At 46.9% G+C, this 27,633-nt stretch overlaps 1 protein-coding gene across 1 annotated transcript; it reads left to right on the top strand.

Moving 5' to 3' along the window:
• Positions 1–11,646: 11,646 nt before the first annotated feature.
• Positions 11,647–27,354, top strand: LOC120049435 (E3 ubiquitin-protein ligase Topors-like; the record flags this gene model as incomplete). Its single annotated transcript, XM_038995702.1, has 9 exons — positions 11,647–11,888; positions 13,060–13,235; positions 15,617–15,668; positions 16,156–16,365; positions 16,399–16,510; positions 22,946–23,253; positions 26,169–26,336; positions 26,521–26,664; positions 26,881–27,354. Coding segments are annotated over exons 2-9 (1,641 nt in total), but the record flags the coding sequence as incomplete, so codon positions are not given.
• Positions 27,355–27,633: the final 279 nt, after the last annotated feature.

Genomic DNA, 27,633 nt, shown 5'->3' on the forward strand with positions numbered 1-27,633 from the left:
TTACTCCTTATCTCCACGTTGTCTCCCTTTTGTTACGGGCTTTGAGCCGGTTCGTGACACATCTTTGGGGTTCCCGAGTGGCGCAGTGTTTTAAGGCACTGCATATCAACGCTAGAGATGTTACTACAGACCCTGGTTCGAATCCAGGCTGAATCACAACCAGCTGAGATTGGGAGTCCCGTAGGGTGGTGAACAATTGGCCCAGCGTTGTCTGGGTTTGGCTGGTGTAGGCCGTCATTGTAAGTAAGAATTTGTTCTTAAGTGACTTGCCTAGTTAAAATAAAAATACATCTTCAATCCCATTCTGTTGGTCTGCACCATAACTGGCACTCTGCTGCCGCCCTGTGGACATTAGAGAGAACTGCCATATGGACCTCAAACAGACAGATGCAGGCTGTATTCCAAAAGAACATTGGTAGTTACAAAATGACATTACAGAATCTATAAGACACAGCCTGTGTCCTTAATGGAACCCTATTCCCTTTGTAGTGCACTACTTTAGACCAGAGCCCTATGGGTCTCCCTATTCCCTATATAGTACACTACTTTAGACCAGAGCCCTATGGAACCCTATTCCCTATATAGTGCACTACTTTAGACCAGAGCCCTATTCCCTATATAGTGCACTACTTTAGACCAGAGCCCTATTCCCTATATAGTGCACTACTTTAGACCAGAGGCTTATCGATGGTCTCATACCCTAACTACCCCCATGGGCCCTGGTCAGAGGTAATGCCCTATGTAGCCCTATGTAGCCCTATAACTAGCCTACTAATATTGTTGCACTGGCTAAGTCTAAGGGTCCAAGGTCTAGTTACATGGATTGTAACCTGACTCATTATGTCTAGGGGTCCTAGGCCTAGTTACATGGATTGTAACCTGACTCATCATGTCTAGGGGTCCAAGGTCTAGTTACATGGATTGTAACCTGACTCATTATGTCTAGGGGTCCAAGGCCTAGTTACATGGATTGTAACCTGACTCATCATGTCTAGGGGTCCAAGGCCTAGTTACATGGATTGTAACCTGACTCATCATGTCTAGGGGTCCAAGGCCTAGTTACATGGATTGTAACCTGACTCATTATGTCTAGGGGTCCAAGGTCTAGTTACATGGATTGTAACCTGACTCATTATGTCTAGGGGTCCAAGGTCTAGTTACATGGATTGTAACCTGACTCATTATGTCTAGGGGTCCAAGGTCTAGTTACATGGATTGTAACCTGACTCATCATGTCTAGGGGTCCAAGGTCTAGTTACATGGATTGTAACCTGACTCATTATGTCTAGGGGTCCAAGGTCTAGTTACATGGATTGTAACCTGACTCATCATGTCTAGGGGTCCAAGGTCTAGTTACATGGATTGTAACCTGACTCATCATGTCTAGTTACGTGCTTCTACACCTGCATTGCTAGCTGTTTGGGGTTTTAGGCTGGGTTTCTGTACAGCACTTCGAGATATTAGCTGATGTACGAAGGGCTATATAAAATAAAATAAACTTGATTGATTGATGTCTAGGGGTCCAAGGTCTAGTTACATGGATTGTAACCTGACTCATCATGTCTAGGGGTCCAAGGCCTAGTTACATGGATTGTAACCTGACTCATCATGTCTAGGGGTCCAAGGCCTAGTTACATGGATTGTAACCTGACTCATTATGTCTAGGGGTCCAAGGTCTAGTTACATGGATTGTAACCTGACTCATCATGTCTAGGGGTCCAAGGCCTAGTTACATGGATTGTAACCTGACTCATCATGTCTAGGGGTCCAAGGCCTAGTTACATGGATTGTAACCTGACTCATTATGTCTAGGGGTCCAAGGTCTAGTTACATGGATTGTAACCTGACTCATTATGTCTAGGGGTCCAAGGTCTAGTTACATGGATTGTAACCTGACTCATCATGTCTAGGGGTCCAATTCCTAGTTACATGGATTGTAACCTGACTCATCATGTCTAGGGGTCCAAGGCCTAGTTACATGGATTGTAACCTGACTCATCATGTCTAGGGGTCCAAGGCCTAGTTACATGGATTGTAACCTGACTCATCATGTCTAGGGGTTCAAGGCCTAGTTACATGGATTGTAACCTGACTCATCATGTCTAGGGGTCCAAGGCCTAGTTACATGGATTGTAACCTGAATCATCATGTCTAGGGGTCCAAGGTCTAGTTACATGGATTGTAACCTGACTCATCATGTCTAGGGGTCCAAGGCCTAGTTACATGGATTGTAACCTGACTCATCATGTCTAGGGGTCCAAGGCTTAGTTACATGGATTGTAACCTGACTCATCATGTCTAGGGGTTCAAGGCCTAGTTACATGGATTGTAACCTGACTCATCATGTCTAGGGGTCCAAGGCTTAGTTACATGGATTGTAACCTGACTCATTATGTCTAGGGGTCCAAGGCTTAGTTACATGGATTGTAACCTGACTCATCATGTCTAGGGGTTCAAGGCCTAGTTACATGGATTGTAACCTGACTCATCATGTCTAGGGGTTCAAGGCCTAGTTACATGGATTGTAACCTGACTCATCATGTCTAGGGGTCCAAGGCTTAGTTACATGGATTGTAACCTGACTCATTATGTCTAGGGGTCCAAGGCCTAGTTACATGGATTGTAACCTGACTCATTATGTCTAGGGGTCCAAGGCCTAGACATGTTTTATGTAATAGAATAGGTTCTAGAACTCTCATGTGCCTGTGTTAATGCTGACAGTAGATTGACGATGCCTTAGGGGATAAACCTAACAAGATATTTTCCATTCATGTGAGAGAGATGGCTCCAGTCTGACTGGAAGGTACCAGAGAGAGATGGCTCCAGTCTGACTGGAAGGAACCAGAGAGAGATGGCTCCAGTCTGACTGGAAGGTACCAGGGAGAGATGGCTCCAGTCTGACTGGAAGGTACCAGGGAGAGATGGCTCCAGTCTGACTGGATGATACCAGAGAGAGATGGCTCCAGTCTGACTGGAAGGTACCAGAGAGAGATGGCTCCAGTCTGACTGGAAGGTACCAGAGAGAGATGGCTCCAGTCTGACTGGAAGGTACCAGAGAGAGATGGCTCCAGTCTGACTGGAAGGTACCAGAGAGAGATGGCTCCAGTCTGACTGGAAGGTACCAGAGAGAGATGGCTCCAGTCTGACTGGAAGGTACCAGAGAGAGATGGCTCCAGTCTGACTGGAAGGTACCAGAGAGAGATGGCTCCAGTCTGACTGGAAGGTACCAGAGAGAGATGGCTCCAGTCTGACTGGAAGGTACCAGAGAGAGATGGCTCCAGTCTGACTGGAATGTACCAGAGAGAGATGGCTCCAGTCTGACTGGAAGGTACCAGAGAGAGATGGCTCCAATCTGACTGGAAGGTACCAGAGAGAGATGGCTCCAATCTGACTGGAAGGTACCAGAGAGAGATGGCTCCAGTCTGACTGGAAGGTACCAGAGAGAGATGGCTCCAGTCTGACTGGAAGGTACCAGAGAGAGATGGCTCCAGTCTGACTGGAAGGTACCAGAGAGAGATGGCTCCAGTCTGACTGGAAGGTACCAGAGAGAGATGGCTCCAGTCTGACTGGAAGGTACCAGAGAGAGATGGCTCCAGTCTGACTGGAAGGTACCAGAGAGAGATGGCTCCAGTTTGACTGGAAGGTACCAGAGAGAGATGGCTCCAGTCTGACTGGAAGGTACCAGAGAGAGATGGCTCCAGTCTGACTGGAAGGTACCAGAGGGAGATGGCTCCAGTCTGACTGGAAGGTACCAGAGAGAGATGGCTCCAGTCTGACTGGAAGGTACCAGAGAGAGATGGCTCCAGTCTGACTGGAAGGAACCAGAGAGAGATGGCTCCAGTCTGACTGGAAGGAACCAGAGAGAGATGGCTCCAGTCTGACTGGAAGGAACCAGGGAGAGATGGCTCCAGTCTGACTGGAAGGAACCAGAGAGAGATGGCTCCAGTCTGACTGGAAGGAACCAGAGAGAGATGGCTCCAGTCTGACTGGAAGGTACCAGAGAGAGATGGCTCCAGTCTGACTGGAAGGTACCAGAGAGAGATGGCTCCAGTCTGACTGGAAGGTACCAGAGAGAGATGGCTCCAGTCTGACTGGAAGGTACCAGAGAGAGATGGCTCCAGTCTGACTGGAAGGTACCAGAGAGAGATGGCTCCAGTCTGACTGGAAGGTACCAGAGAGAGATGGCTCCAGTCTGACTGGAAGGAACCAGAGAGAGATGGCTCCAGTCTGACTGGAAGGTACCAGAGAGAGATGGCTCCAGTCTGACTGGAAGGAACCAGAGAGAGATGGCTCCAGTCTGACTGGAAGGAACCAGAGAGAGATGGCTCCAGTCTGACTGGAAGGAACCAGGGAGAGATGGCTCCAGTCTGACTGGAAGGAACCAGAGAGAGATGGCTCCAGTCTGACTGGAAGGAACCAGAGAGAGATGGCTCCAGTCTGACTGGAAGGAACCAGAGAGAGATGGCTCCAGTCTGACTGGAAGGAACCAGAGAGAGATGGCTCCAGTCTGACTGGAAGGAACCAGAGAGAGATGGCTCCAGTCTGACTGGAAGGAACCAGGGGGAGATGGCTCCAGTCTGACTGGAAGGAACCAGAGAGAGATGGCTCCAGTCTGACTGGAAGGTACCAGGGAGAGATGGCTCCAGTCTGACTGGAAGGTACCAGAGAGAGATGGCTCCAGTCTGACTGGAAGGAACCAGGGAGAGATGGCTCCAGTCTGACTGGAAGGAACCAGAGAGAGATGGCTCCAGTCTGACTGGATGATACCAGAGAGAGATGGCTCCAGTCTGACTGGATGATACCAGAGAGAGATGGCTCCAGTCTGACTGGAAGGAACCAGAGAGAGATGGCTCCAGTCTGACTGGAAGGTACCAGGAGAGAAATGGCTTGGGTTGAGAGGAACCTCGTTTAGGCGGCCAAACTCTAGTGTCCTTACATTGAGAATAGTCTTCACAGCAGATACTGTCTGCTGTGAATTATTAATTTCCTTCATAAAAATCCTAACCTTTTGACCCATTCCACACATCTGTTGTTTGTCATGTATTCAGAAGGATGTGTCTTTGCTACACAAAGAGCTTTAACTCTGAGTTCTCAGGGATCACCTCCAGGGGGGGATTACCGACCAACTCCATTACTGCACTAATTGAATATGAAAGTTTAATTGTTTTCAGGAAATCTGAAAGTCTCTCCGCCAACCCCTCTTTTTACGCTACGGCTACTCTCATATATTCCTCATATATGCATAGTCACTTTAACCATATCTACATGTACATACTACCTCAATCAGCCTGACTAACCGGTGTCTGTATATAGCCTCGCTACTTTTATAGCCTCTCTACTGTATATAGTCTCTCTACTGTATGTAGCCTCTCTACTGTATATAGCCTCTACTGTATATAGCCTCACTACTGTATATAGCCTCGCTACTTTTATAGCCTCTCTACTGTATATAGTCTCTCTACTGTATATAGCCTCTCTACTGTATATAGCCTCTCTACTGTATATAGCCTCCCTACTGTATATAGCCTCTCTACTGTATATAGCCTCTCTACTGTATATAGCCTCTCTACTGTATATAGCCCCTCTACTGTATATAGCCTCTCTACTGTTATAGCCTCTCTACTGTATATAGTCTCTCTACTGTATATAGCCTCTCTACTGTATATAGCCTCTACTGTATATAGCCTCTACTGTATATAGCCTCTCTACTGTTATAGCCTCTCTACTGTATGTAGCCTCTCTACTGTATATAGCCTCTCTACTGTATATAGCCTCTCTACTGTTATAGCCTCTCTACTGTATATAGCCTCTCTACTGTATATAGCCTCTCTACTGTATATAGCCTCTCTACTGTATGTAGCCTCTCTACTGTATATAGCCTCTCTACTGTATATAGCCTCTCTACTGTATATAGCCTCTCTACTGTTTATAGCCTCTCTACTGTATATAGCCTCTCTACTGTATATAGCCTCTCTACTGTATATAGCCTCTCTACTGTTTATAGCCTCTCTACTGTATATAGCCTCTCTACTGTTTATAGCCTCTACTGTATATAGCCTCTCTACTGTATATAGCCTCTCTACTGTATATAGCCTCTCTACTGTATATAGCCTCTCTACTGTATATAGCCTCTCTACTGTATATAGCCTCTACTGTATACAGCCTCACTACTGTATATAGCCTCTCTACTGTATATAGCCTCACTACTGTATAGCCTCTCTACTGTATATAGCCTCTCTACTGTATATAGCCTCTCTACTGTATATAGCCTCTCTACTGTATATAGCCTCTCTACTGTTTATAGCCTCTCTACTGTATATAGCCTGTCTTTTTACTGTTGTTTTATTTCTTTACCTACCTATTGTTCACCTAATACCTTTTTTGCACTATTGGTTAGAGCCTGTAAGTAAGCATTTCACTGTGAGGTCTACACCTGTTGTAGTCGGCGCACGTGACAAATAAACTTTGATTTGATTAGAATAATTCCCCCACAGCTCTTTCGAGGTAGAGTTTCGACTTCATCCAAGAGTCCAGTGTAAATAGCCGGGAGAAACGATCAACTCCACGATCGCGTGTAGGAATAGGCCCCTAGTCTGCTTGCGATAGCCAATAGCCGTTTCCTCAGGTGTTCTAAATCCTGTCTTAACTCCCCGCATTCCTGCAGCCTGATGTCATTAGTACCAGCATGCATGACCATCGTGTAAGTAACAATATATTACTAGTTAAGTCATTTTTTGGAGGTATCTGTACTTTACTATTTATGTTTTCACATTTACTCCACTACATTCCTAAAGAAAAGAATGTACTTTTTACTCCAAAAAAAACAAGAACATTTTTGCTTGATATAAAATTATTTATACTTTCACTTTTAGTTTTGATACTTAAGTATATTTTAAACCAAATCTTTTTAGGCTTTTACTCAAGTAGTATTTTACTGGGTGACTTTCAATTTCACTTGAGTCATTTTCTATGAAGTTATCTTCTACTCAAATATGACAATTGCGTACTTTTTCTACCACTGCGTAAACTCCAGGGTAATGTTGTAAGTTCCAGGGTAATGTTGTAAGTTCCAGGGTAATGTTGTAAGTTCCAGGGTAATGTTGTAAGTTCCAGGGTAATGTTGTAAGTTCCAGGGTAATGTCGTAAGCTCCAGGGTAATGTCATCAGCTCCGGGGTAATGTTGTAAGCTCCCGGGTAATGTCGTAAGCTCCCGGGTAATGTCGTAAGTTCCAGGGTAATGTTGTAATCTCCAGGGTAATGTTGTAAGCTCCAGGATAATGTCGTAAGCTCCAGGGTAATGTTGTAAGCTCCAGGGTAATGTCATAAGCTCCAGGGTAATGTCGTAAGCTCCAGGGTAATGTCGTAAGCTCCAGGGTAATGTCATCAGCTCCGGGGTAATGTTGTAAGCTCCCGGGTAATGTCGTAAGCTCCAGGGTAATGTCGTAAGCTCCAGGGTAATGTTGTAAGCTCCAGGGTAATGTTGTAAGTTCCAGGGTAATGTCACGCCCCATGGCTCCAGAGAAGCAGAAAGTCTTTGCCCCGGTAACCACCATATCCCGGACAATGTAACTCAGGAAAATGGCTACCTTGGGAGGAGGGGCTTGTTGATTGGTCGCAAAGAGCCAGAGACCCTGGATGGATGTTCTCTTACGACCCTATTCTCAGTAGCTCAGTGATCCGCTCCGTTAAGGCACTGAGCTGTTTGCATTTATCCCAAGTATATAGGTCATTATACAAAGGGTGGTTCTAATCCTGAATGCTGATAGGTTAATAAAAACACATTCTAGCCAGTGTCTATCACCACCGGCTAAATCTATGTATATAATATAATCTATAATCTATAATCTAATATAATCTATAACTAGCTAGGTCAAATAGCCTACATATCAATACATACACACAAACTAGCTAGGTCAAATAGCCTACACATCAATACATACACACAAACTAGCTAGGTCAAATAGCCTACACATCAATACATACACACAAACTAGCTAGGTCAAATAGCTTACATATCAATACATACACACAAACTAGCTAGGTCAAATAGGGGAGAGACGTTGCTTTATCTGTTTGTTTTTTTAAACAGGTTTACTGTTTATATGAGCAATATGAGATGGAACATCTCAGGTTTTTGCCTGCCATGTGAGTTCTGTTATACTCACAGACATACTTCAAACAGTTTTAGAAACTTCAGAGTGTTTTCTATCCAATACTAATAATAATATGCATATATTAGCAACTGGGAATGAGGAGCAGGCTGTTTAATATGGGCACCTCTGTGCACCTTTCATCCAAGCTACTCAATACTGCCCCTTCAGCCATAAGAAGTTAAAGTAGTTTGCAAAATTCTCTGGTCTGACGAAACCAAGATTGGAGGAAACCTGGCACCATCCCTACGGTGAAGCATGGTGGTGGCAGCATCATGCTGTAAGGATGTTTTTCAGCGGCAGGGACTGGGAGACTAGCCAGGATAAAGGGAAAGATGAACGGAGCAAAGTACAGAGAGATCCTTGATGAAAACATGCTCCAGAGCACTCAGGACCTCAGACTGGGGTGAAGGTTCACCTTCGAACAGGACAACGACTCTAAGCACACAGCCAAGACAACGCAGGAGTGGCTTCGGGACAAGTCTCTGAATGTCCTTGAATGGCCGAGCCAGAGCCAGGACTGGAACCCGATCGAACATCTCTGGAGAGACCTGAACATATCTGTGCAGCAACGCTCCCCATCCAACCTGACAGAGCTTGAGAGGATCTGCAGAGAAGAATGGGAGAAACTCCCCAAATACAGGTGTGCCAAGCTTGTAGCGTCATACCCAAGAAGACTGCAAAAATCACTAAAGCTGGATTCTCTTACCTCCCTCACTAGCTTTAAGCACCAGCTGTAAGAGCAGCTCACAGATCACTGCACCTGTACATAGCACATCTGTAAATAGCCCATCCAATCTACCTCATCCCCATACTGTATTTATTTATTTATCTTGCTCCTTTGCACCCCAGTATCTTTACTTGCACATTCATCTTCTGCACATTCTACCATTCCAGTGTTTATTTCTATATTGTAATTACTTTGCCAACATGGCATATTGCCTTACCTCTCTTATCCTACCTCATTTGCACACGCTGTATAAATTAATTAAATGAATTACCTAAAAATCATACAATGTGATTTTCTGGATTTTTGTTTTAGATTCCGTCTCTCACAGTTGAAGTGTACCTATGATAAAAATGAAAGACCTCTACATGCTTTGTAAGTAGGAAAACCTGCAAAATCGGCAGTGTATCAAATACTTGTTCTCCCCACTGTATATTTTTCTACTGTATTATTGATTGTATGTTTGTTTATTCCATGTGTTGTTGTATGTGTCGAACTGTTTTGCTTTATCTTGGCGAGGTCGCAGTTGCAAATGAGAACTTGTTCTCAACTAGCCTACCTGGTTAAATAAAGGTGAAATAAAAAATAAATAAAAAAAGACTCGAGGCTGTAATCACTGCCGAAGGTGCTTCAACAAAGTATTGAGTAAAGGGTATAGTTTTATCCTTTTTTTATGTTGCACTATTTTTATTTTTAATTCGCTGTCCTCCCCCTTCCTCCTCTGAGGAGCCTCCACTGTTTAATCACTATAACTTATAATTTCCTCCTCATATTGTAGTTACCTCCACACACCCAGGCCTAGACTATTGACGGATTCAAGACCAAGTCGTTTTTATTGATCTCAGATTCTCAGTTTGTCAGAGTCAAAGTAGCCTGTCGTTTCTATCATTTGTGTGGTATAAAAAAAAGATTCTGCCATAGTCTCCAGTAAAATTATGTAAAATTGCATGAATCGCATTTATAAGAGGACACATTTTTCCCCGGATCCTAGACTACTAAAAATGTTCCTCATGTATGCAACTTGTGTACGTCCCTCTACTCTACTGCTCTATGTCACTACGCAAAAGCGATGATATGCAATGCTTTATTATAAAGGTATTTTTTTATCATGCGTTCTGGTACCTCAGAGGCCCGCGGGTCAACCTCCTCTCGCGCTCACTTTCTGTTCCGATACCTCCCAAATGACAAATTAACCACTGCCTCTGTCCAATGTGATACTGGGCCACCCTAACCTGTGAAAATTATTTTAAAAGTTGTGTGGAGATTCCTAACGTTGCCATCATCACTGAGTATTGTCCTTAAGGAAGTCTGAACGATGTCCTGCTCAACAAAGAGATACTGTACCTCTCAACCGGGGTACAAACACACACACAGAAAAAGATACACACACACACACACACACACACACACACACACACACACAGAGAGAGATACAGACACACAGACTAGGGCTGGGCGATACATTGTATTTTAAAGTATACCAGTATTGGTCAACATACTGGTATGGATCTTTCCAATACAGTCTATAACGGTGTTTTGATACAGTGCTAAAGAAATAACTGTCAGTGTTGTGTTGAGTATTAAACAATCTGAATAGAGGAAGACAGTAACACCACCTAGAATTCACCTGTTGCCATCCTAGGGTCAATCACTACTCATAAAATAGGGCTTCTGTATACCGCCCCTACCTTGTCACAACACAACTGATTGGCTATCTTCTGTATACCGCCCCTACCTTGTCACAACACAACTGATTGGCTATCTTCTGTATACCGCCCCTACCTTGTCACAACACAACTGATTGGCTATCTTCTGTATACCGCCCCTACCTTGTCACAACACAACTGATTGGCTATAAACGCATTATGACCACACGGAGAAGAGCTAAGTGCGCCGTTAGATCATCGTTTCCCGTCGTCACTTTACACACAGAAAATCTCTGCTAAACATTAAATGTATATGTTCATTTGTCTGTGACCACTGAAAACTTCAGTGTTGAATATGAATACCCCCCCCCAAAAAAATTTGCAAAGTTATAAACAAGCGAAGCAAGGATAATAAAATAAAATAAAGAAACCCGAGATAACCGCATTGTATAATAGCTAGATTATTAGGCTAAATATTCACTTTCATATATGTGTACTCATCCTATTTTTAAGTCACGTTGATATTTTCTATAGTGAATGATGGAACGAGCGACCCTGACTTTGGCCTTATTGATTCATGCTCAGTTTAGACAAACAGAAGAAATGCATCATTTACATATTCAAAACACTGCATACAAAATAGCATGATAACGAACTTGTCAAACATAATACAAACACCTCGATACATAATAGCATACAGAACATTTCTTCTCTTGGTGGGAAAACTGTATTGTGTTAAAAATAAAGAAAATACTTTAAATAGCCATAAATCATTTACGAGCTACAGCAAGCTCTTTAGTCTACATTCTGGAATAATTTTCAGCACAGGACAGCTCCTGTAAGGACACTTTGAAACGAGCGCCCTGCGTGGTGTTTTGGCAAACGGGTGTCAGTCACATCGTCTCCTAAATTCCATCACTATCGGGAAACTGGGCCCAGGTCTGAAATCTAACAATAACATGACAATTTGCTCATTTATAGATGGGAAGTGGACGTGTAATACGAAGAAGGCAAGATGAAATAGTTTCTACCAACAACAACAAATGTGGACGCAGTCAATCAACCTCTTATCTTCCCTGGCCATTAGTAAAGCGTGCGGCTGCGCGAGGATAAAGTCCTCCAGTATCCCGAAATCCTCTTTGTTACCGATTTGCGCTCTGCTTTCTGATTAACAATACCAAGTTTGATAGCTCGCCGACATCCTACCATACATTTTACAATTTATACCTTTCTTTAGGTCTGAATTCGCCGTAATGTCGTCAGATAGCTAGCTGATGAGCGACACTAACGGATTCGGTGGTAACGTTAGGTGTTGTGATGTTTTGACCGTGAACCGGAGATCTCTGCAGGGATTCGAGTTGTCAGGTAGGAAGAGAGACGTTAGCTAACTATGTTAGCTGGCTAACGTTACCCGGCTAGCCTGTCAGCTGACGAGCTAGCTATCAACCTCTTTTGTTTTGTATCGTTTGATTATCATCATTAGTGTTAGCTAGTGATGCAGCTACCTAGCTATCTTTGTAGGTAGTGAGTGACTGGGATTGGTGAGCGAAGAACCAGGGCACGGATGGTTAGCATTCAGGGTTGGTACGCTAACTAGCTAGCTGGACAGACACGGAAGCGGAAGCAGCACGTCGTTACCAAAGCCAGCTGTGAATTATATATATATGCTAGATCTGGTCGCTAAAAACACAATAAGATCTGAAAATGTGGTCGGAGGCACCGTATGGTTGGTGTGACGCAATGCGGAGCCTCCGTAGGCACGCATAGGCCAACTTGAACTCTGAACCGCATCGCCGTGCGCCTCTCAAATGTTGTAACAACGCGGAGGGTTCTGTATAGTTACGCGTTGACGGTAGGTGAATGCGGGGGGTCCTGTAAAAACACAAACTTGCTATCTTGACAACTTCCTTCTCAACAAGCGCAATAAGTATGAATACCCTGAGTTCTGCAGAGGCCGTATCACCGGAAATGCTGTGCGGCCAATGCAGACTTCGGATTGACAATGCAGCGCGTTTTACTGTACACCGTTTTAACACAGTTGCTGCCAACAGTGTTTTTCCAGTGACAACACGTTTGGCGTCTGTCTTCCGTTTACACACAGTTGTTCGGAGACGCAGATAGCTAATTAGCAAAGGTAGTTGACGTTTACATGAACAAGCGCTGTAACATGGAAATATGTCCGTGTGGGAACCCTATAAAAGTGTGTATCAATTTAACCCTTTAAAAAAATATATTCTCGCTGATAAGGTCGTTATGTTTCCAAAACCATACCCCAAGCGATGCCTGTTATTGTTCAGATCCAAGCGTTGTAGCCTTCGTCCAATGACTCTATGTGTAGTGTAATGGAACAGAGAGTCATGGTGAAGGGTTAGGCCCTAGACTAGCCACTGGTAGCATGTGTATTCACTCACATCCCCATAGTAGGCTAACTTACATTCATCTCAAACTAGCATACATGCACTGTAGCAAAATGTTTCCAGTTGATGTGTCTGGGAGGTGTATCCACTGTCTTGACACTTCCCCCCCCCCTCTCTAGAAGATGGCCCCCACTAAGATGAAACTGCGTGTCCGGCGGAGGGAGAGCGGAGGAGCCGGCCAGGAACAGGAAGAAACCTCGAAGGCCTCCTCTCAGTCGGTTTCGGCCGAGGCGTCTCCTGACTCTAAATGCCCAATCTGTCTGGACCGCTTCAACAACATGTCTTATCTGGACAGGTATTAGGATCCCAATTAGCCGCTGCCCGAGGCTTCCTGGGGTCCAAACAGGAAACAATAAATAAAATGCATAACATACATATCACTACATTTACATTGCAATTTAGCCATTCCCCCCCAGCTAGTGCAGCGAGACACCCACATATCACATACATAATACAATGCAAAATGCATTTAATACTGTTTGTTTCCCAGCCTCTGTTCTGGACCTGGGAACTGTGAAGAGACCTCTGGTTGCATGTCTTGTGTTGTACAGATGAGTGTCTGAACTGTATGCCAGCTGCTTGAACAGTCCTGTTTAGTACCATCAACACCTCACAAAGACCAATGGTGACGCAGTCAATCTCTCCTGAACTTTGACCCGGGAGAGAATGACATGTGTCGTGTCTTTGGCTAGGCCAGATTAATTGCTATGACATGCTATTCTATAAAATAATTTCTCCGTAATTAATATCACCTGATTGAACTAATCATGTAAATGTTAATTAACTAGAGAGGGACACCACGAAATAATATTTATAGAGCTGTTATCTTCCGAATAAACTCTTAAAGATTTAGTAAGATTTTACATCCATAACAGTCACATTAATCGTCATTTTATTCAGTCTCATCTGAAAGTTGTAAATCCTTGATTATCTGCAAGAATCCTGGCTAACAAGTTGAATCAGCAATACAAAATTGGGTTTCATTATTTATTTACTAAATACCTAACTAATCACACAGAATCACACATATACAATTAAATCATAACTTGATCACAAATTACGTCACACAGAAAAACGTCCCTAGCGGGCGGAATAGATATGACAGCTTGTTACACAAAGGGAAGGGGCTGTCCTAGTGAAAGAGCGGGAGACTTGAACATAGGCGAGCTGTACTATCGTAAATACAGTATCTTATGCATTCTAAATTACCGCCCATTTGAAGAGGAAAATGCAATACATATTTACTCTGAGCTGCGCTTCCGTAGGTTGGTGGTAGATGGACCGTGTCGCCAACCCGAGTCCTCTGTCCTTTGAAGAATGTCTCTGGTAGTCACGGGATACGTTGTGTGTAGTAGACGGGATACTTGGACTGTCCTTCCTAACCTGCGTTTAGCTGTTGCTAACTCAACGGCTAGGAGATATCACTTCTGTAGTGAATACGAGTTCAAAGTTCATACCATTCACAATCAAAGTCCATGCTGATGTTGGCTTTATCACTTCTGTAGTTATTATCTGAACCATTATGACACCGGACCGTCATCCTGGTGTACCCGGAACAGGAAGTTATATTCTTGTCCATGGCCTTTATAGTGGAGGGAGAGGGGTGTGTCTGAAAAGTTTATAACCCATGCCTCTTCACAGGGGCGGGCCACTGTGAGCAGAGGAAAACTTATGAAAGCACAGATCTCTCATTTGGAAGCTAAAATTACATTTCACCTCTTCACAAATAATGTCATATTCAAACATTTCAATTAAACAACAATTCCATGTGAATCCGATACCTCTGACGTTTAGACTTTCCACAGTAGAGTTTATGTCATTCTATCATTGATGAGAATGTGTCAGAGGGCAACCGAACTGACATAATATACCTTAAGTACCACCGCATATGTTCAGTTGGTCGGATTACCAGAATATAGTTCATTTCCCCCCACTTCTGATGTTACCCAGAATCTCTATGATCTCCAAGGGGTTTTCTTATGTCACATCAGTTATAGTAGGGAGAGAGAAAAAGGGGGAAAGAGGTATTTATGACTGTCATAAACCTACCCCCAACCCAACGTCATGACACATGCATGTCATTGACGTTTTCCCTCCGTGTACATCTTAGTGCAATCAATTTGTGCTTCTAAGTTTTGGACCAACTGCTATTTGCGTAAGTCCGTCTTTGCTGCGCCTGAATGTAACAGTATAGCTTCCATCCCTCTCCTCACCCCTACCTGGGCTCGAACCAGAGACCCTCTGCACACATCAACAACCGCCACCCTCGAAGCATTGTTACCCATCGCTCCACAAAAGCCGCGGCCCTTGCAGAGCAAGGGGAACAACTACTTCAAGGTCTCAGAGCGAGTGACGTCACCGATTGGAAACGCTATTAGCGCGCACCACCGCTAACTAGCTAGCCATTTCACACCGGTTACATAAACACACAACTGAACAGTAGTCCTGGTGCGCCAAAACTAGGGCCTAGGTAAAGAAATGAGAGACCAAGCATATTGCTGCTCCCTAGTGCTTTACCCAAATATAAGTTCTGACTTCAGCAGACTTCACCTGACGAAGACTTGAGTGAATTCTAAATGTGTATATTTTTTTGTAGTATATTATTTTAGCCCAGCACCAGTATTCTCAGTTTTAGGATGTCACCCCTTTTCACCCGTTTCTTCATTACCTGAACAGGTGCCTCCATCGCTTCTGCTTCCGATGCATACAGGAGTGGAGCAACAACAAGGTATGAGTGTCCCAAACAGCACCCTATTCCCTATGTAGTGCACTACCTTTGACCAGACCCTATACGTCACAAATAGCACCCTATTCCCTATGTAGTGCACTACCTTTGACCAGACCCTATACGTCACAAACAGCACCCTATTCCCTATGTAGTGCACTACCTTTGACCAGACCCTATACGTCACAAATAGCACCCTATTCCCTATGTAGTGCACTACCTTTGACCAGACCCTATACGTCACAAACAGCACCCTATTCCCTATGTAGTGCACTACTTTTGATCAGACCCTATACGTCCCAAATAGCACCCTATTCCCTATGTAGTGCACTACATTTTTGTGCACAGAACAAGTACTAGGTTAGACTTTTGTGTGTTTTATAATAGCATAGCTCTGAGTAGCATTTTGATTACTGAAATGATGGACAAACCGATTTGCCCTCTGGGATTAAAAAATAATTTCTTATGTTATTTCTGATCCTATCTCCAGGTGGAGTGCCCTCTGTGTAAGCAGCCGTTCTCCTCCATCCTTCACTCGATCAAGGCCCAGGACAACTTTAAAGAGTTCACTCTCAGACCACCGCCTGTTCCTGGAGAGAACGGGACCGCAATGATCGCAGCTGCCGAAGCAGCCGCCGTTGCCTTGGTGACCGCCAGGGTAGATGGTAGTCACGGAGAACGAAGGAGGACGAGGAGAAGAGGAGGGGGGGTGGGGCAGGGGAGAGGAGGGAGAGAGAGGAGACAGTCAGGACGACTGTGGAGAGGGAGGGGCCTCTCTTCTGCTCCTCCTCTCCCCCCTCTTCATCCTCCTCTTCTACCCAGGCCTGAGGATGGAGGGATGAGAGGTAACCTTGTCTTTTAATCCTTAGGTGTGATTTGTTGCCTTTTGAGGACCACTTTGGAAAGATGTCATTTCATTCATATTTTTAAGTGCTCTTTGTTTTTTAATCCAAATAAATTAAATTCAGTGCCTGAGGTTGGTCTAGACTAGAGGGTACCTTCATCTGTAGGGGTTATACACCACCCCAGTGTGGGTACCTGTAGGAGTTATACACCACCCCAGTGTGGGTACCTCAGCCTGTAGGAGTTATACACCACCCCAGTGTGGGTACCTCAGCCTGTAGGGGTTATACACCACCCCAGTGTGGGTACCTGTAGGAGTTATACACCACCCCAGTGTGGGTACCTCAGCCTGTAGGGGTTATACACCACCCCAGTGTGGGTACCTCAGGCTGTAGGAGTTATACACCACCCCAGTGTGGGTACCTCAGCCTGTAGGGGTTATACACCACCCCAGTGTGGGTACCTCAGGCTGTAGGAGTTATACACCACCCCAGTGTGGGTACCTGTAGGAGTTATACACCACCCCAGTGTGGGTACCTGTAGGAGTTATACACCACCCCAGTGTGGGTACCTCAGGCTGTAGGAGTTATACACCACCCCAGTGTGGGTACCTGAGCCTGTAGGGGTTATACACCACCCCAGTGTGGGTACCTGTAGGAGTTATACACCACCCCAGTGTGGGTACCTCAGCCTGTAGGGGTTATACACCACCCCAGTGTGGGTACCTCAGCCTGTAGGAGTTATACACCCCCCCAGTGTGGGTACCTCAGCCTGTAGGAGTTATACACCACCCCAGTGTGGGTACCTCAGCCTGTAGGAGTTATACACCACCCCAGTGTGGGTACCTCAGCCTGTAGGGGTTATACACCACCCCAGTGTGGGTACCTGTAGGAGTTATACACCACCCCAGTGTGGGTACCTCAGCCTGTAGGAGTTATACACCACCCCAGTGTGGGTACCTCAGCCTGTAGGAGTTATACACCACCCCAGTGTGGGTACCTCAGCCTGTAGGGGTTATACACCACCCCAGTGTGGGTACCTCAGCCTGTAGGGGTTATACACCACCCCAGTGTGGGTACCTGTAGGAGTTATACACCACCCCAGTGTGGGTACCTCAGCCTGTAGGAGTTATACACCACCCCAGTGTGGGTACCTCAGCCTGTAGGAGTTATACACCACCCCAGTGTGGGTACCTCAGCCTGTAGGGGTTATACACCACCCCAGTGTGGGTACCTGTAGGAGTTATACACCACCCCAGTGTGGGTACCTGTAGGAGTTATACACCACCCCAGTGTGGGTACCTCAGCCTGTAGGAGTTATACACCACCCCAGTGTGGGTACCTGTAGGAGTTATACACCACCGCAGTGTGGGTACCTGTAGGAGTTATACACCACCCCAGTGTGGGTACCTGTAGGAGTTATACACCACCCCAGTGTGGGTACCTCAGCCTGTAGGAGTTATACACCACCCCAGTGTGGGTACCTGTAGGAGTTATACACCACCCCAGTGTGGGTACCTATAGGAGTTATACACCACCCCAGTGTGGGTACCTGTAGGAGTTATACACCACCCCAGTGTGGGTACCTGTAGGAGTTATACACCACCCCAGTGTGGGTACCTATAGGAGTTATACACCACCCCAGTGTGGGTACCTGTAGGAGTTATACACCACCCCAGTGTGGGTACCTGTAGGAGTTATACACCACCCCAGTGTGGGTACCTCAGCCTGTAGGAGTTATACACCACCCCAGTGTGGGTACCTCAGCCTGTAGGAGTTATACACCACCCCAGTGTGGGTACCTGTAGGAGTTATACACCACCCCAGTGTGGGTACCTATAGGAGTTATACACCACCCCAGTGTGGGTACCTCAGCCTGTAGGAGTTATACACCACCCCAGTGTGGGTACCTCAGCCTGTAGGAGTTATACACCACCCCAGTGTGGGTACCTCAGCCTGTAGGAGTTATACACCACCCCAGTGTGGGTACCTGTAGGAGTTATACACCACCCCAGTGTGGGTACCTATAGGAGTTATACACCACCCCAGTGTGGGTACCTCAGCCTGTAGGAGTTATACACCACCCCAGTGTGGGTACCTCAGCCTGTAGGAGTTATACACCACCCCAGTGTGGGTACCTGTAGGAGTTATACACCACCCCAGTGTGGGTACCTGTAGGAGTTATACACCACCCCAGTGTGGGTACCTGTAGGAGTTATACACCACCCCAGTGTGGGTACCTGTAGGAGTTATACACCACCCCAGTGTGGGTACCTGTAGGAGTTATACACCACCCCAGTGTGGGTACCTGTAGGAGTTATACACCACCCCAGTGTGGGTACCTGTAGGAGTTATACACCACCCCAGTGTGGGTACCTGTAGGAGTTATACACCACCCCAGTGTGGGTACCTGTAGGAGTTATACACCACCCCAGTGTGGGTACCTGTAGGGGTTATACACCACCCCAGTGTGGGTACCTGTAGGAGTTATACACCACCCCAGTGTGGGTACCTCAGCCTGTAGGGGTTATACACCACCCCAGTGTGGGTACCTCAGCCTGTAGGAGTTATACACCACCCCAGTGTGGGTACCTCAGCCTGTAGGAGTTATACACCACCCCAGTGTGGGTACCTCAGCCTGTAGGAGTTATACACCACCCCAGTGTGGGTACCTCAGCCTGTAGGAGTTATACACCACCCCAGTGTGGGTACCTCAGGCTGTAGGAGTTATACACCACCCCAGTGTGGGTACCTGTAGGAGTTATACACCACCCCAGTGTGGGTACCTGTAGGAGTTATACACCACCCCAGTGTGGGTACCTCAGCCTGTAGGGGTTATACACCACCCCAGTGTGGGTACCTCAGCCTGTAGGGGTTATACACCACCCCAGTGTGGGTACCTGTAGGGGTTATACACCACCCCAGTGTGGGTACCTCAGCCTGTAGGAGTTATACACCACCCCAGTGTGGGTACCTCAGCCTGTAGGGGTTATACACCACCCCAGTGTGGGTACCTCAGCCTGTAGGAGTTATACACCACCCCAGTGTGGGTACCTGTAGGAGTTATACACCACCCCAGTGTGGGTACCTGTAGGGGTTATACACCACCCCAGTGTGGGTACCTGTAGGAGTTATACACCACCCCAGTGTGGGTACCTCAGCCTGTAGGAGTTATACACCACCCCAGTGTGGGTACCTCAGCCTGTAGGAGTTATACACCACCCCAGTGTGGGTACCTCAGCCTGTAGGAGTTATACACCACCCCAGTGTGGGTACCTGTAGGAGTTATACACCACCCCAGTGTGGGTACCTGTAGGGGTTATACACCACCCCAGTGTGGGTACCTCAGCCTGTAGGAGTTATACACCACCCCAGTGTGGGTACCTCAGCCTGTAGGAGTTATACACCACCCCAGTGTGGGTACCTCAGCCTGTAGGAGTTATACACCACCCCAGTGTGGGTACCTCAGCCTGTAGGGGTTATACACCACCCCAGTGTGGGTACCTCAGCCTATAGGAGTTATACACCACCCCAGTGTGGGTACCTGTAGGAGTTATACACCACCCCAGTGTGGGTACCTCAGGCTGTAGGAGTTATACACCACCCCAGTGTGGGTACCTCAGCCTGTAGGAGTTATACACCACCCCAGTGTGGGTACCTCAGCCTGTAGGGGTTATACACCACCCCAGTGTGGGTACCTCAGCCTGTAGGAGTTATACACCACCCCAGTGTGGGTACCTCAGCCTGTAGGAGTTATACACCACCCCAGTGTGGGTACCTGTAGGGGTTATACACCACCCCAGTGTGGGTACCTCAGCCTGTAGGGGTTATACACCACCCCAGTGTGGGTACCTGTAGGGGTTGTACACCACCCCAGTGTGGGTACCTCAGCCTGTAGGAGTTATACACCCCCCCAGTGTGGGTACCTCAGCCTGTAGGGGTTATACACCACCCCAGTGTGGGTACCTGTAGGAGTTATACACCACCCCAGTGTGGGTACCTATAGGAGTTATACACCACCCCAGTGTGGGTACCTATAGGAGTTATACACCACCCCAGTGTGGGTACCTCAGCCTGTAGGAGTTATACACCACCCCAGTGTGGGTACCTCAGCCTGTAGGGGTTATACACCACCCCAGTGTGGGTACCTCAGCCTGTAGGAGTTATACACCACCCCAGTGTGGGTACCTCAGGCTGTAGGAGTTATACACCACCCCAGTGTGGGTACCTCAGCCTGTAGGGGTTATACACCACCCCAGTGTGGGTACCTCAGCCTGTAGGAGTTATACACCACCCCAGTGTGGGTACCTCAGCCTGTAGGGGTTATACACCACCCCAGTGTGGGTACCTGTAGGAGTTATACACCACCCCAGTGTGGGTACCTATAGGAGTTATACACCACCCCAGTGTGGGTACCTGTAGGAGTTATACACCACCCCAGTGTGGGTACCTGTAGGAGTTATACACCACCCCAGTGTGGGTACCTCAGGCTGTAGGAGTTATACACCACCCCAGTGTGGGTACCTGTAGGAGTTATACACCACCCCAGTGTGGGTACCTGTAGGAGTTATACACCACCCCAGTGTGGGTACCTCAGCCTGTAGGGGTTATACACCACCCCAGTGTGGGTACCTATAGGAGTTATACACCACCCCAGTGTGGGTACCTGTAGGAGTTATACACCCCCCCAGTGTGGGTACCTGTAGGAGTTATACACCACCCCAGTGTGGGTACCTCAGCCTGTAGGAGTTATACACCACCCCAGTGTGGGTACCTCAGCCTGTAGGGGTTATACACCACCCCAGTGTGGGTACCTGTAGGGGTTATACACCACCCCAGTGTGGGTACCTATAGGAGTTATACACCACCCCAGTGTGGGTACCTGTAGGAGTTATACACCACCCCAGTGTGGGTACCTGTAGGAGTTATACACCACCCCAGTGTGGGTACCTGTAGGAGTTATACACCACCCCAGTGTGGGTACCTCAGCCTGTAGGGGTTATACACCACCCCAGTGTGGGTACCTGTAGGAGTTATACACCACCCCAGTGTGGGTACCTGTAGGAGTTATACACCACCCCAGTGTGGGTACCTCAGCCTGTAGGAGTTATACACCACCCCAGTGTGGGTACCTATAGGAGTTATACACCACCCCAGTGTGGGTACCTCAGCCTGTAGGAGTTATACACCACCCCAGTGTGGGTACCTATAGGAGTTATACACCACCCCAGTGTGGGTACCTATAGGAGTTATACACCACCCCAGTGTGGGTACCTGTAGGAGTTATACACCACCCCAGTGTGGGTACCTCAGCCTGTAGGGGTTATACACCACCCCAGTGTGGGTACCTCAGCCTGTAGGAGTTATACACCACCCCAGTGTGGGTACCTCAGCCTGTAGGAGTTATACACCACCCCAGTGTGGGTACCTCAGCCTGTAGGGGTTATACACCACCCCAGTGTGGGTACCTCAGCCTGTAGGGGTTATACACCACCCCAGTGTGGGTACCTCAGCCTGTAGGAGTTATACACCACCCCAGTGTGGGTACCTCAGCCTGTAGGGGTTATACACCACCCCAGTGTGGGTACCTCAGCCTGTAGGGGTTATACACCACCCCAGTGTGGGTACCTCAGCCTGTAGGAGTTATACACCACCCCAGTGTGGGTACCTCAGCCTGTAGGAGTTATACACCACCCCAGTGTGGGTACCTCAGCCTGTAGGAGTTATACACCACCCCAGTGTGGGTACCTCAGCCTGTAGGAGTTATACACCACCCCAGTGTGGGTACCTGTAGGAGTTATACACCACCCCAGTGTGGGTACCTGTAGGGGTTGTACACCACCCCAGTGTGGGTACCTCAGCCTGTAGGACATACAGTTCCTGATGTTTAGGCCGAGGTATGTATAGTTTGTGTGCTCTAGGGCAACGGTGTCTAGATGGAATTTGTATTTGTGGTCCTGGCAACTGGACCTTTTTTGGAACACCATTATTTTGGTCTTACTGAGATTTACTGTCAGGGCCCAGGTCTGACAGAATCAGTGCAGAAGATCTAGGTGCTGCTGTAGGCCCTCCTTGGTTGGTGACAGAAGCACCAGATCTTCAGCAAACAGTAGACATTTGACTTCAGAGTCTAGTAGGGTGAGACCGGGTGCTGCAGACTGTTCTAGTGCCCGCGCCAATTCGTTGATATATATATTGAAGAGGGTGGGGCTTAAGCTGCATCCCTGTCTCACCCACGACCCTGTGGAAAGAAATGTGTGTATTTTTTTGCCAATTTTAACCCCGCACTTGTTGTTTGTGTACATGGATTTTATAATGTCGTATTTTTTCCCCCAACACCACTTTCCATCAATTTGTGTAGCAGACTCTCATGCCACATTGAGTGAAAAGCTTTTTTTCTCTCTCTCTCTGTCCCTCTTCCCTCCCCCTTCCTCTCAGGAGAGATGGATGGAGAGGACCCGGGGGTCATCTTTGATGGGCTGACAGGTGCGTCCGCCCCCCCACCTCACGATCGAGGGGTGCAGCGTCTCATGGTGCGTCTGGCTGCTAGGCGACGGTCCCAGAGAGAGGGGCGCTCCGTAAGACTGCTCCGACCACGGGAGATGCTTTCTTTCCGCCGGGCGCTCTACCGCAGTGGCGTACGTGTCAGGAACGCCCGCGGGGGCTGCGAGAGGCCCCGTGACATCACTGCGGCGTTTTACCAGCGGAACCCGGTGGCGCTCCATAGACTCCTCCCCTGGTTACAGGTGTGTGTGTGTGTGTGTGTGTGTGTGTGTGTTTAATGTGTGTGTGTGTTTAATACCTACGGGACATTAAAAACTGTAATCTTATGTTTCACGAGTCGTGGCTGAACGACGACATTAAGAACATACAGCTGGCGGGTTATACACTCTATCGACAGGACAAGGGGCGGTGGCCTATGCATATATGTAAACAACAGCTGGTGCACAATATCTAAGGAAGTCTCTAGGTTTTGCTCGCCTGAGGTAGAGTATCTCATGATAAGCTGTAGACCACACTATCTACCTAGAGAGTTTTCATCTGTATTTGTCGTAGCTGTCTACATACCACCACAGACCGAAGCTGGCACTAACACAGCGCTCAATGAGCTGTATAAGGCCATAAGCAAACAGGAAAACTCCCATCCAGAGGCGGTGCTCCTAGTGGCCGGGGACTTTAATGCAGGGACACTTTAATCAGTTTTACCTCATTTCTATCAGCATGTCACATATGCAATCAGATTTAAAAAGAACTCTAGACCACCTTTACTCCACACACAGAGACACATACAAAGCTCGCCCTCCATTTGGCAAATAAAACCATAATTCTATCCTCCTGATTCCTGCTTACAAGCAAAAATTAAAGCAGGAAGCACCAGTGACTCGGTCTATTAAAATAAGTGGTCAGATGAAGCAGATGCTAAGCTACAGGACTGTTTTGCTAGTACAGACTGGAATATGCTCCGGGATTCTTCCGATGGTATTGAGGAGTACACCACATCAGTCACTGGCTTTATCAATAAGTGCATCGAGGATGTCGTCCCCACAGTGACTGTACGTACATCCCCCAACCAGAAGCCATGGTTTACAGGCAACATTCACACTGAGCTAAATGGTAGAGCTGCCGCTTTCAAGGAGCGGGACTCTAACCCGGAATCTTATAAGAAATCCCGCTATGCCCTCCGACGAACCATCAAACAGGCAAAGCGTCAATACAGGGATAAGATCAAATCGTACTACACCGGCTCCGACGCTCGTCGGATGTGGCAGGGCTTGCAAACTATTACAGACCACAAAGGGAAACACAGCCGAGAGCTGCCCAGTGACACGAGCCTACCAGACGAGCTAAATTACTTCTATGCTCGCTTCGAGGCAAGTAACACTGAAACATGCATGAGAGCATCAGCTGTTCCGGATGACTGTATGATCACGCTCTCCGCAGCCGATGTAAGACCTTTAAACAGGTCAACATTCACAAGGCCGCAGGGCCAGACGGATTACCAGGACGTGTACTCTGAGCATGCTCTGACCAACTGGCAAGTGTCTTCGCTGACATTTTCAACCTCTCCCTGTCCGAGTGTGTAATACCAACATGTTTCAAGCAGACCACCATAGTCCCTGTGCCCAAGAACACTAAGGTAACCTGCCTAAATGACTACCGACCCGTAGCACTCACGTCTGTAGCCATGAAAATGCTTGGAAAGGCTGGTCATGGCTCACATCACGTGGTCTGCCACTGCGAGGACGATCAGCTGTCCGTCCTGTCTCCCTGTAACTCTTGTCTTAGGCGTCTCACAGTACGGACATTGTAATTTTATTGCCCTGGCCACATCTGCAGTCCTCATGCCTGCTTGCAGCATGCCTAAGGCACGTTCACGCAGATGAGCAGGGTCTTTCTTTTGGTGTTTTTCCAGAGTCGGTAGAAAGGCCTCTTTAGTGTCCTACGTTTTCATAGCTGTGACCTTAATTGCCGACCGACTATAAGCTGTTAGTGTCTTAACGACCGTTCCACAGGTGCATGTTCATTAATTGTTTATGGTTCATTGAACAACCATGGGAAACAGTGTTTAAAACCCTTTACAATGAAGATCTGTGAAGTTATTTGGATTTTTTACGAATTATCTTTTGAAAGACAGGTTCCTGAAAAAGAGACGTTTTGTTTTGCTGAGTTTACACACCCATAATACTCATTGACTGAACATTACGATTTATTACGCATCACAATAATACTGTCGCACAAGGACCTATTGAAATCAGAATTCTGTTTGTCTCTTCAGAAAGATTCAGGAAATATGTATCACTGATGCCTTGGATCAACTTGGGCAAATTCATTTCCAATACATTTAGTTGATTCCCTACTAAGTTCAATACATTTAGTTGATTCCCTACTAAGTTCAATACATTTAGTTGATTCCCTACTAAGTTCAATACATTTAGTTGATTCCCTACTAAGTTCAATACATTTAGTTGATTCCTTACATTTAGTTGATTCCCTACTAAATTTAATACATTTAGATGATTCCCTACTAAGTTCAATACATTTAGTTGATCCCCTACTAAGTTTAATACATTTAGTTGATTCCCTACTAAGTTTAATACATTTAGTTGATTCCCTGCTAAGTTCAATACATTTAGTTGATTCCCTACTAAGTTTAATACATTTAGTTGATTCCCTACTAAGTTTAATACATTTAGTTGATTCCCTACTAAGTTCAATACATTTAGTTGATTCCCTACTAAGTTCAATACATTTAGTTGATTCCCTACTAAGTTCAATACATTTAGTTGATTCCCTACTAAGTTCAATACATTTAGTTGATTCCCTACTAAGTTCAATACATTTAGTTGATTCCCTACTAAGGTCAATACATTTAGTTGATTCCCTACTAAGTTCAATACATTTAGTTGATTCCCTACTAAGTTCAATACATTTTTTAATATTGTAGAAATCTGTTTTAATGTCTGGTTTCCGTGATTCCGTCAGTGTTTTCTGTGTCTTTGATTTTTTTGGGGTCGTAGGGGGATTTTTGTAGGGCCAAGCCAGTAAGCTCTCACATTTTACTGCTGCTAGTATGAAGTCTTTCAGAGCGTGTTTTTAGTCTGCATATTTGATTAATTGAAACTTAGACCCTTGACCTATAACCCTTGACCCCTGGTTACAGCGGGAGCTGACGGTGCTGTACGGCGCCCATGGCTCATTGGTCAACATCGTCCAACGCATCATCACCTCGCGAATCGCACGTCACGACATGGAGGGAGGGGGTGGGGCCATCCAGGACGAACTCCGTCCCTTCCTGCTGGCGAGGACTGATCACTTCCTTCACGAGCTTGTGAGTGCGCGCACACACACACCCTCTCCCTAAACCAATCACGTACTCACTCACACCCTCACTAACCCTTGTGTGTGTGTGTGTGTGTGTGTGTGTGTGTGTGTGTGTGTGTGTGTGTGTGTGTGTGTGTGTGTGTGTGTGTGTGTGTGTGTGTGTGTGTGTGTGTGTGTGTGTGTCCCTCCAGATCAGTTTTGCGCGTTCCCCTCTCAGTATGGAAGTGTATGACCAGCTGTCCATCTACGACCCTCCAGCGCCGTCCTACGAGGACAGGATGACATCATCATCTAGCGACACTGACGACTCTGTCATCGCCATCTCGGATGAAGAGGTTTTTTTTATTACTACTTTTTAAATAGTTGTTTCACCCCTTGAGAGAAGAGTTGGTGAGTTATCATGTCACTGTACTGTGGACACTACGCTGTATCCTGTGCATTTCATTTGAGGAAAAGGAGGATATTTCCTCTCAGGAATATGTCTGTCTGTCTATCTAGGAAGGAGGAAGTAAGATATTTCCCCTCAGGAATATGTCTGTCTGTCTATCTAGGAAGAGGAAGGAGGGTCGGAGGGAGAACGAGAGAGACGGCCGGTGTCGGTAGCAGGAAGTAACGCTCTGAGCCAATCTGCTTGGGACGATGAAACACCAGGACCCTCCTACTCTACAGCTGAGCCGTCCCAATCCCCCATGCCGCTGTCGATCAGCCCAGGGGGGCGGGACTCTGGCCCAGCGGGGGCTAATCAGAATCCTGCTCAGGACATGACAGCGGCAGGAGATGGAGAGAGGGTTGAGGAGGGAGGAGAGGAAGAGGAGGGGGAACAATGTATGATAGTAGGGTTTGTAAAAGCCATGGCTGAGAGAACTCCTGAACTGGTCCAACTCTCCTCTGACCCCTCAGACGAAGAGGGGGAGAAACAGGAGAAGTCTGTTCAACAAACAGCGTTAACCCCTCTCTCTCTCGTTATCTCTCCCCTCTCCATTCCAGTTCCCCCCATCTCTCTGTTTAAAAACACCAGCACAGAGAGACAGGGAGGAGGGGGGGAGAGACAGGGAGGAGGGGGGGAGAGACAGGGAGGAGGGGGGGAGAGACAGGGAGGAGGGGGGGAGAGAGGAGTGGGAGTAAGACATCTAGACAGAGAGAGCGAGCAGGTAGAAGAGAGACTCCTCTATTGCCCTCTAGGGGAGAGAAGGGAGGGCAGACAGCGAGAACGGTCGTGTTCAGGGTCGCGGTCTAGAAGCAGACATCGGTCAGCGAGCGTGTGGTCACGGTCCGGTCGGTCCAGGAGTTCTGAACGGAGCTGG

Source organism: Salvelinus namaycush, chromosome 6 (assembly GCF_016432855.1).
Source record: "Salvelinus namaycush isolate Seneca chromosome 6, SaNama_1.0, whole genome shotgun sequence".
In the NCBI taxonomy this organism is placed as follows: domain Eukaryota; kingdom Metazoa; phylum Chordata; class Actinopteri; order Salmoniformes; family Salmonidae; genus Salvelinus; species Salvelinus namaycush.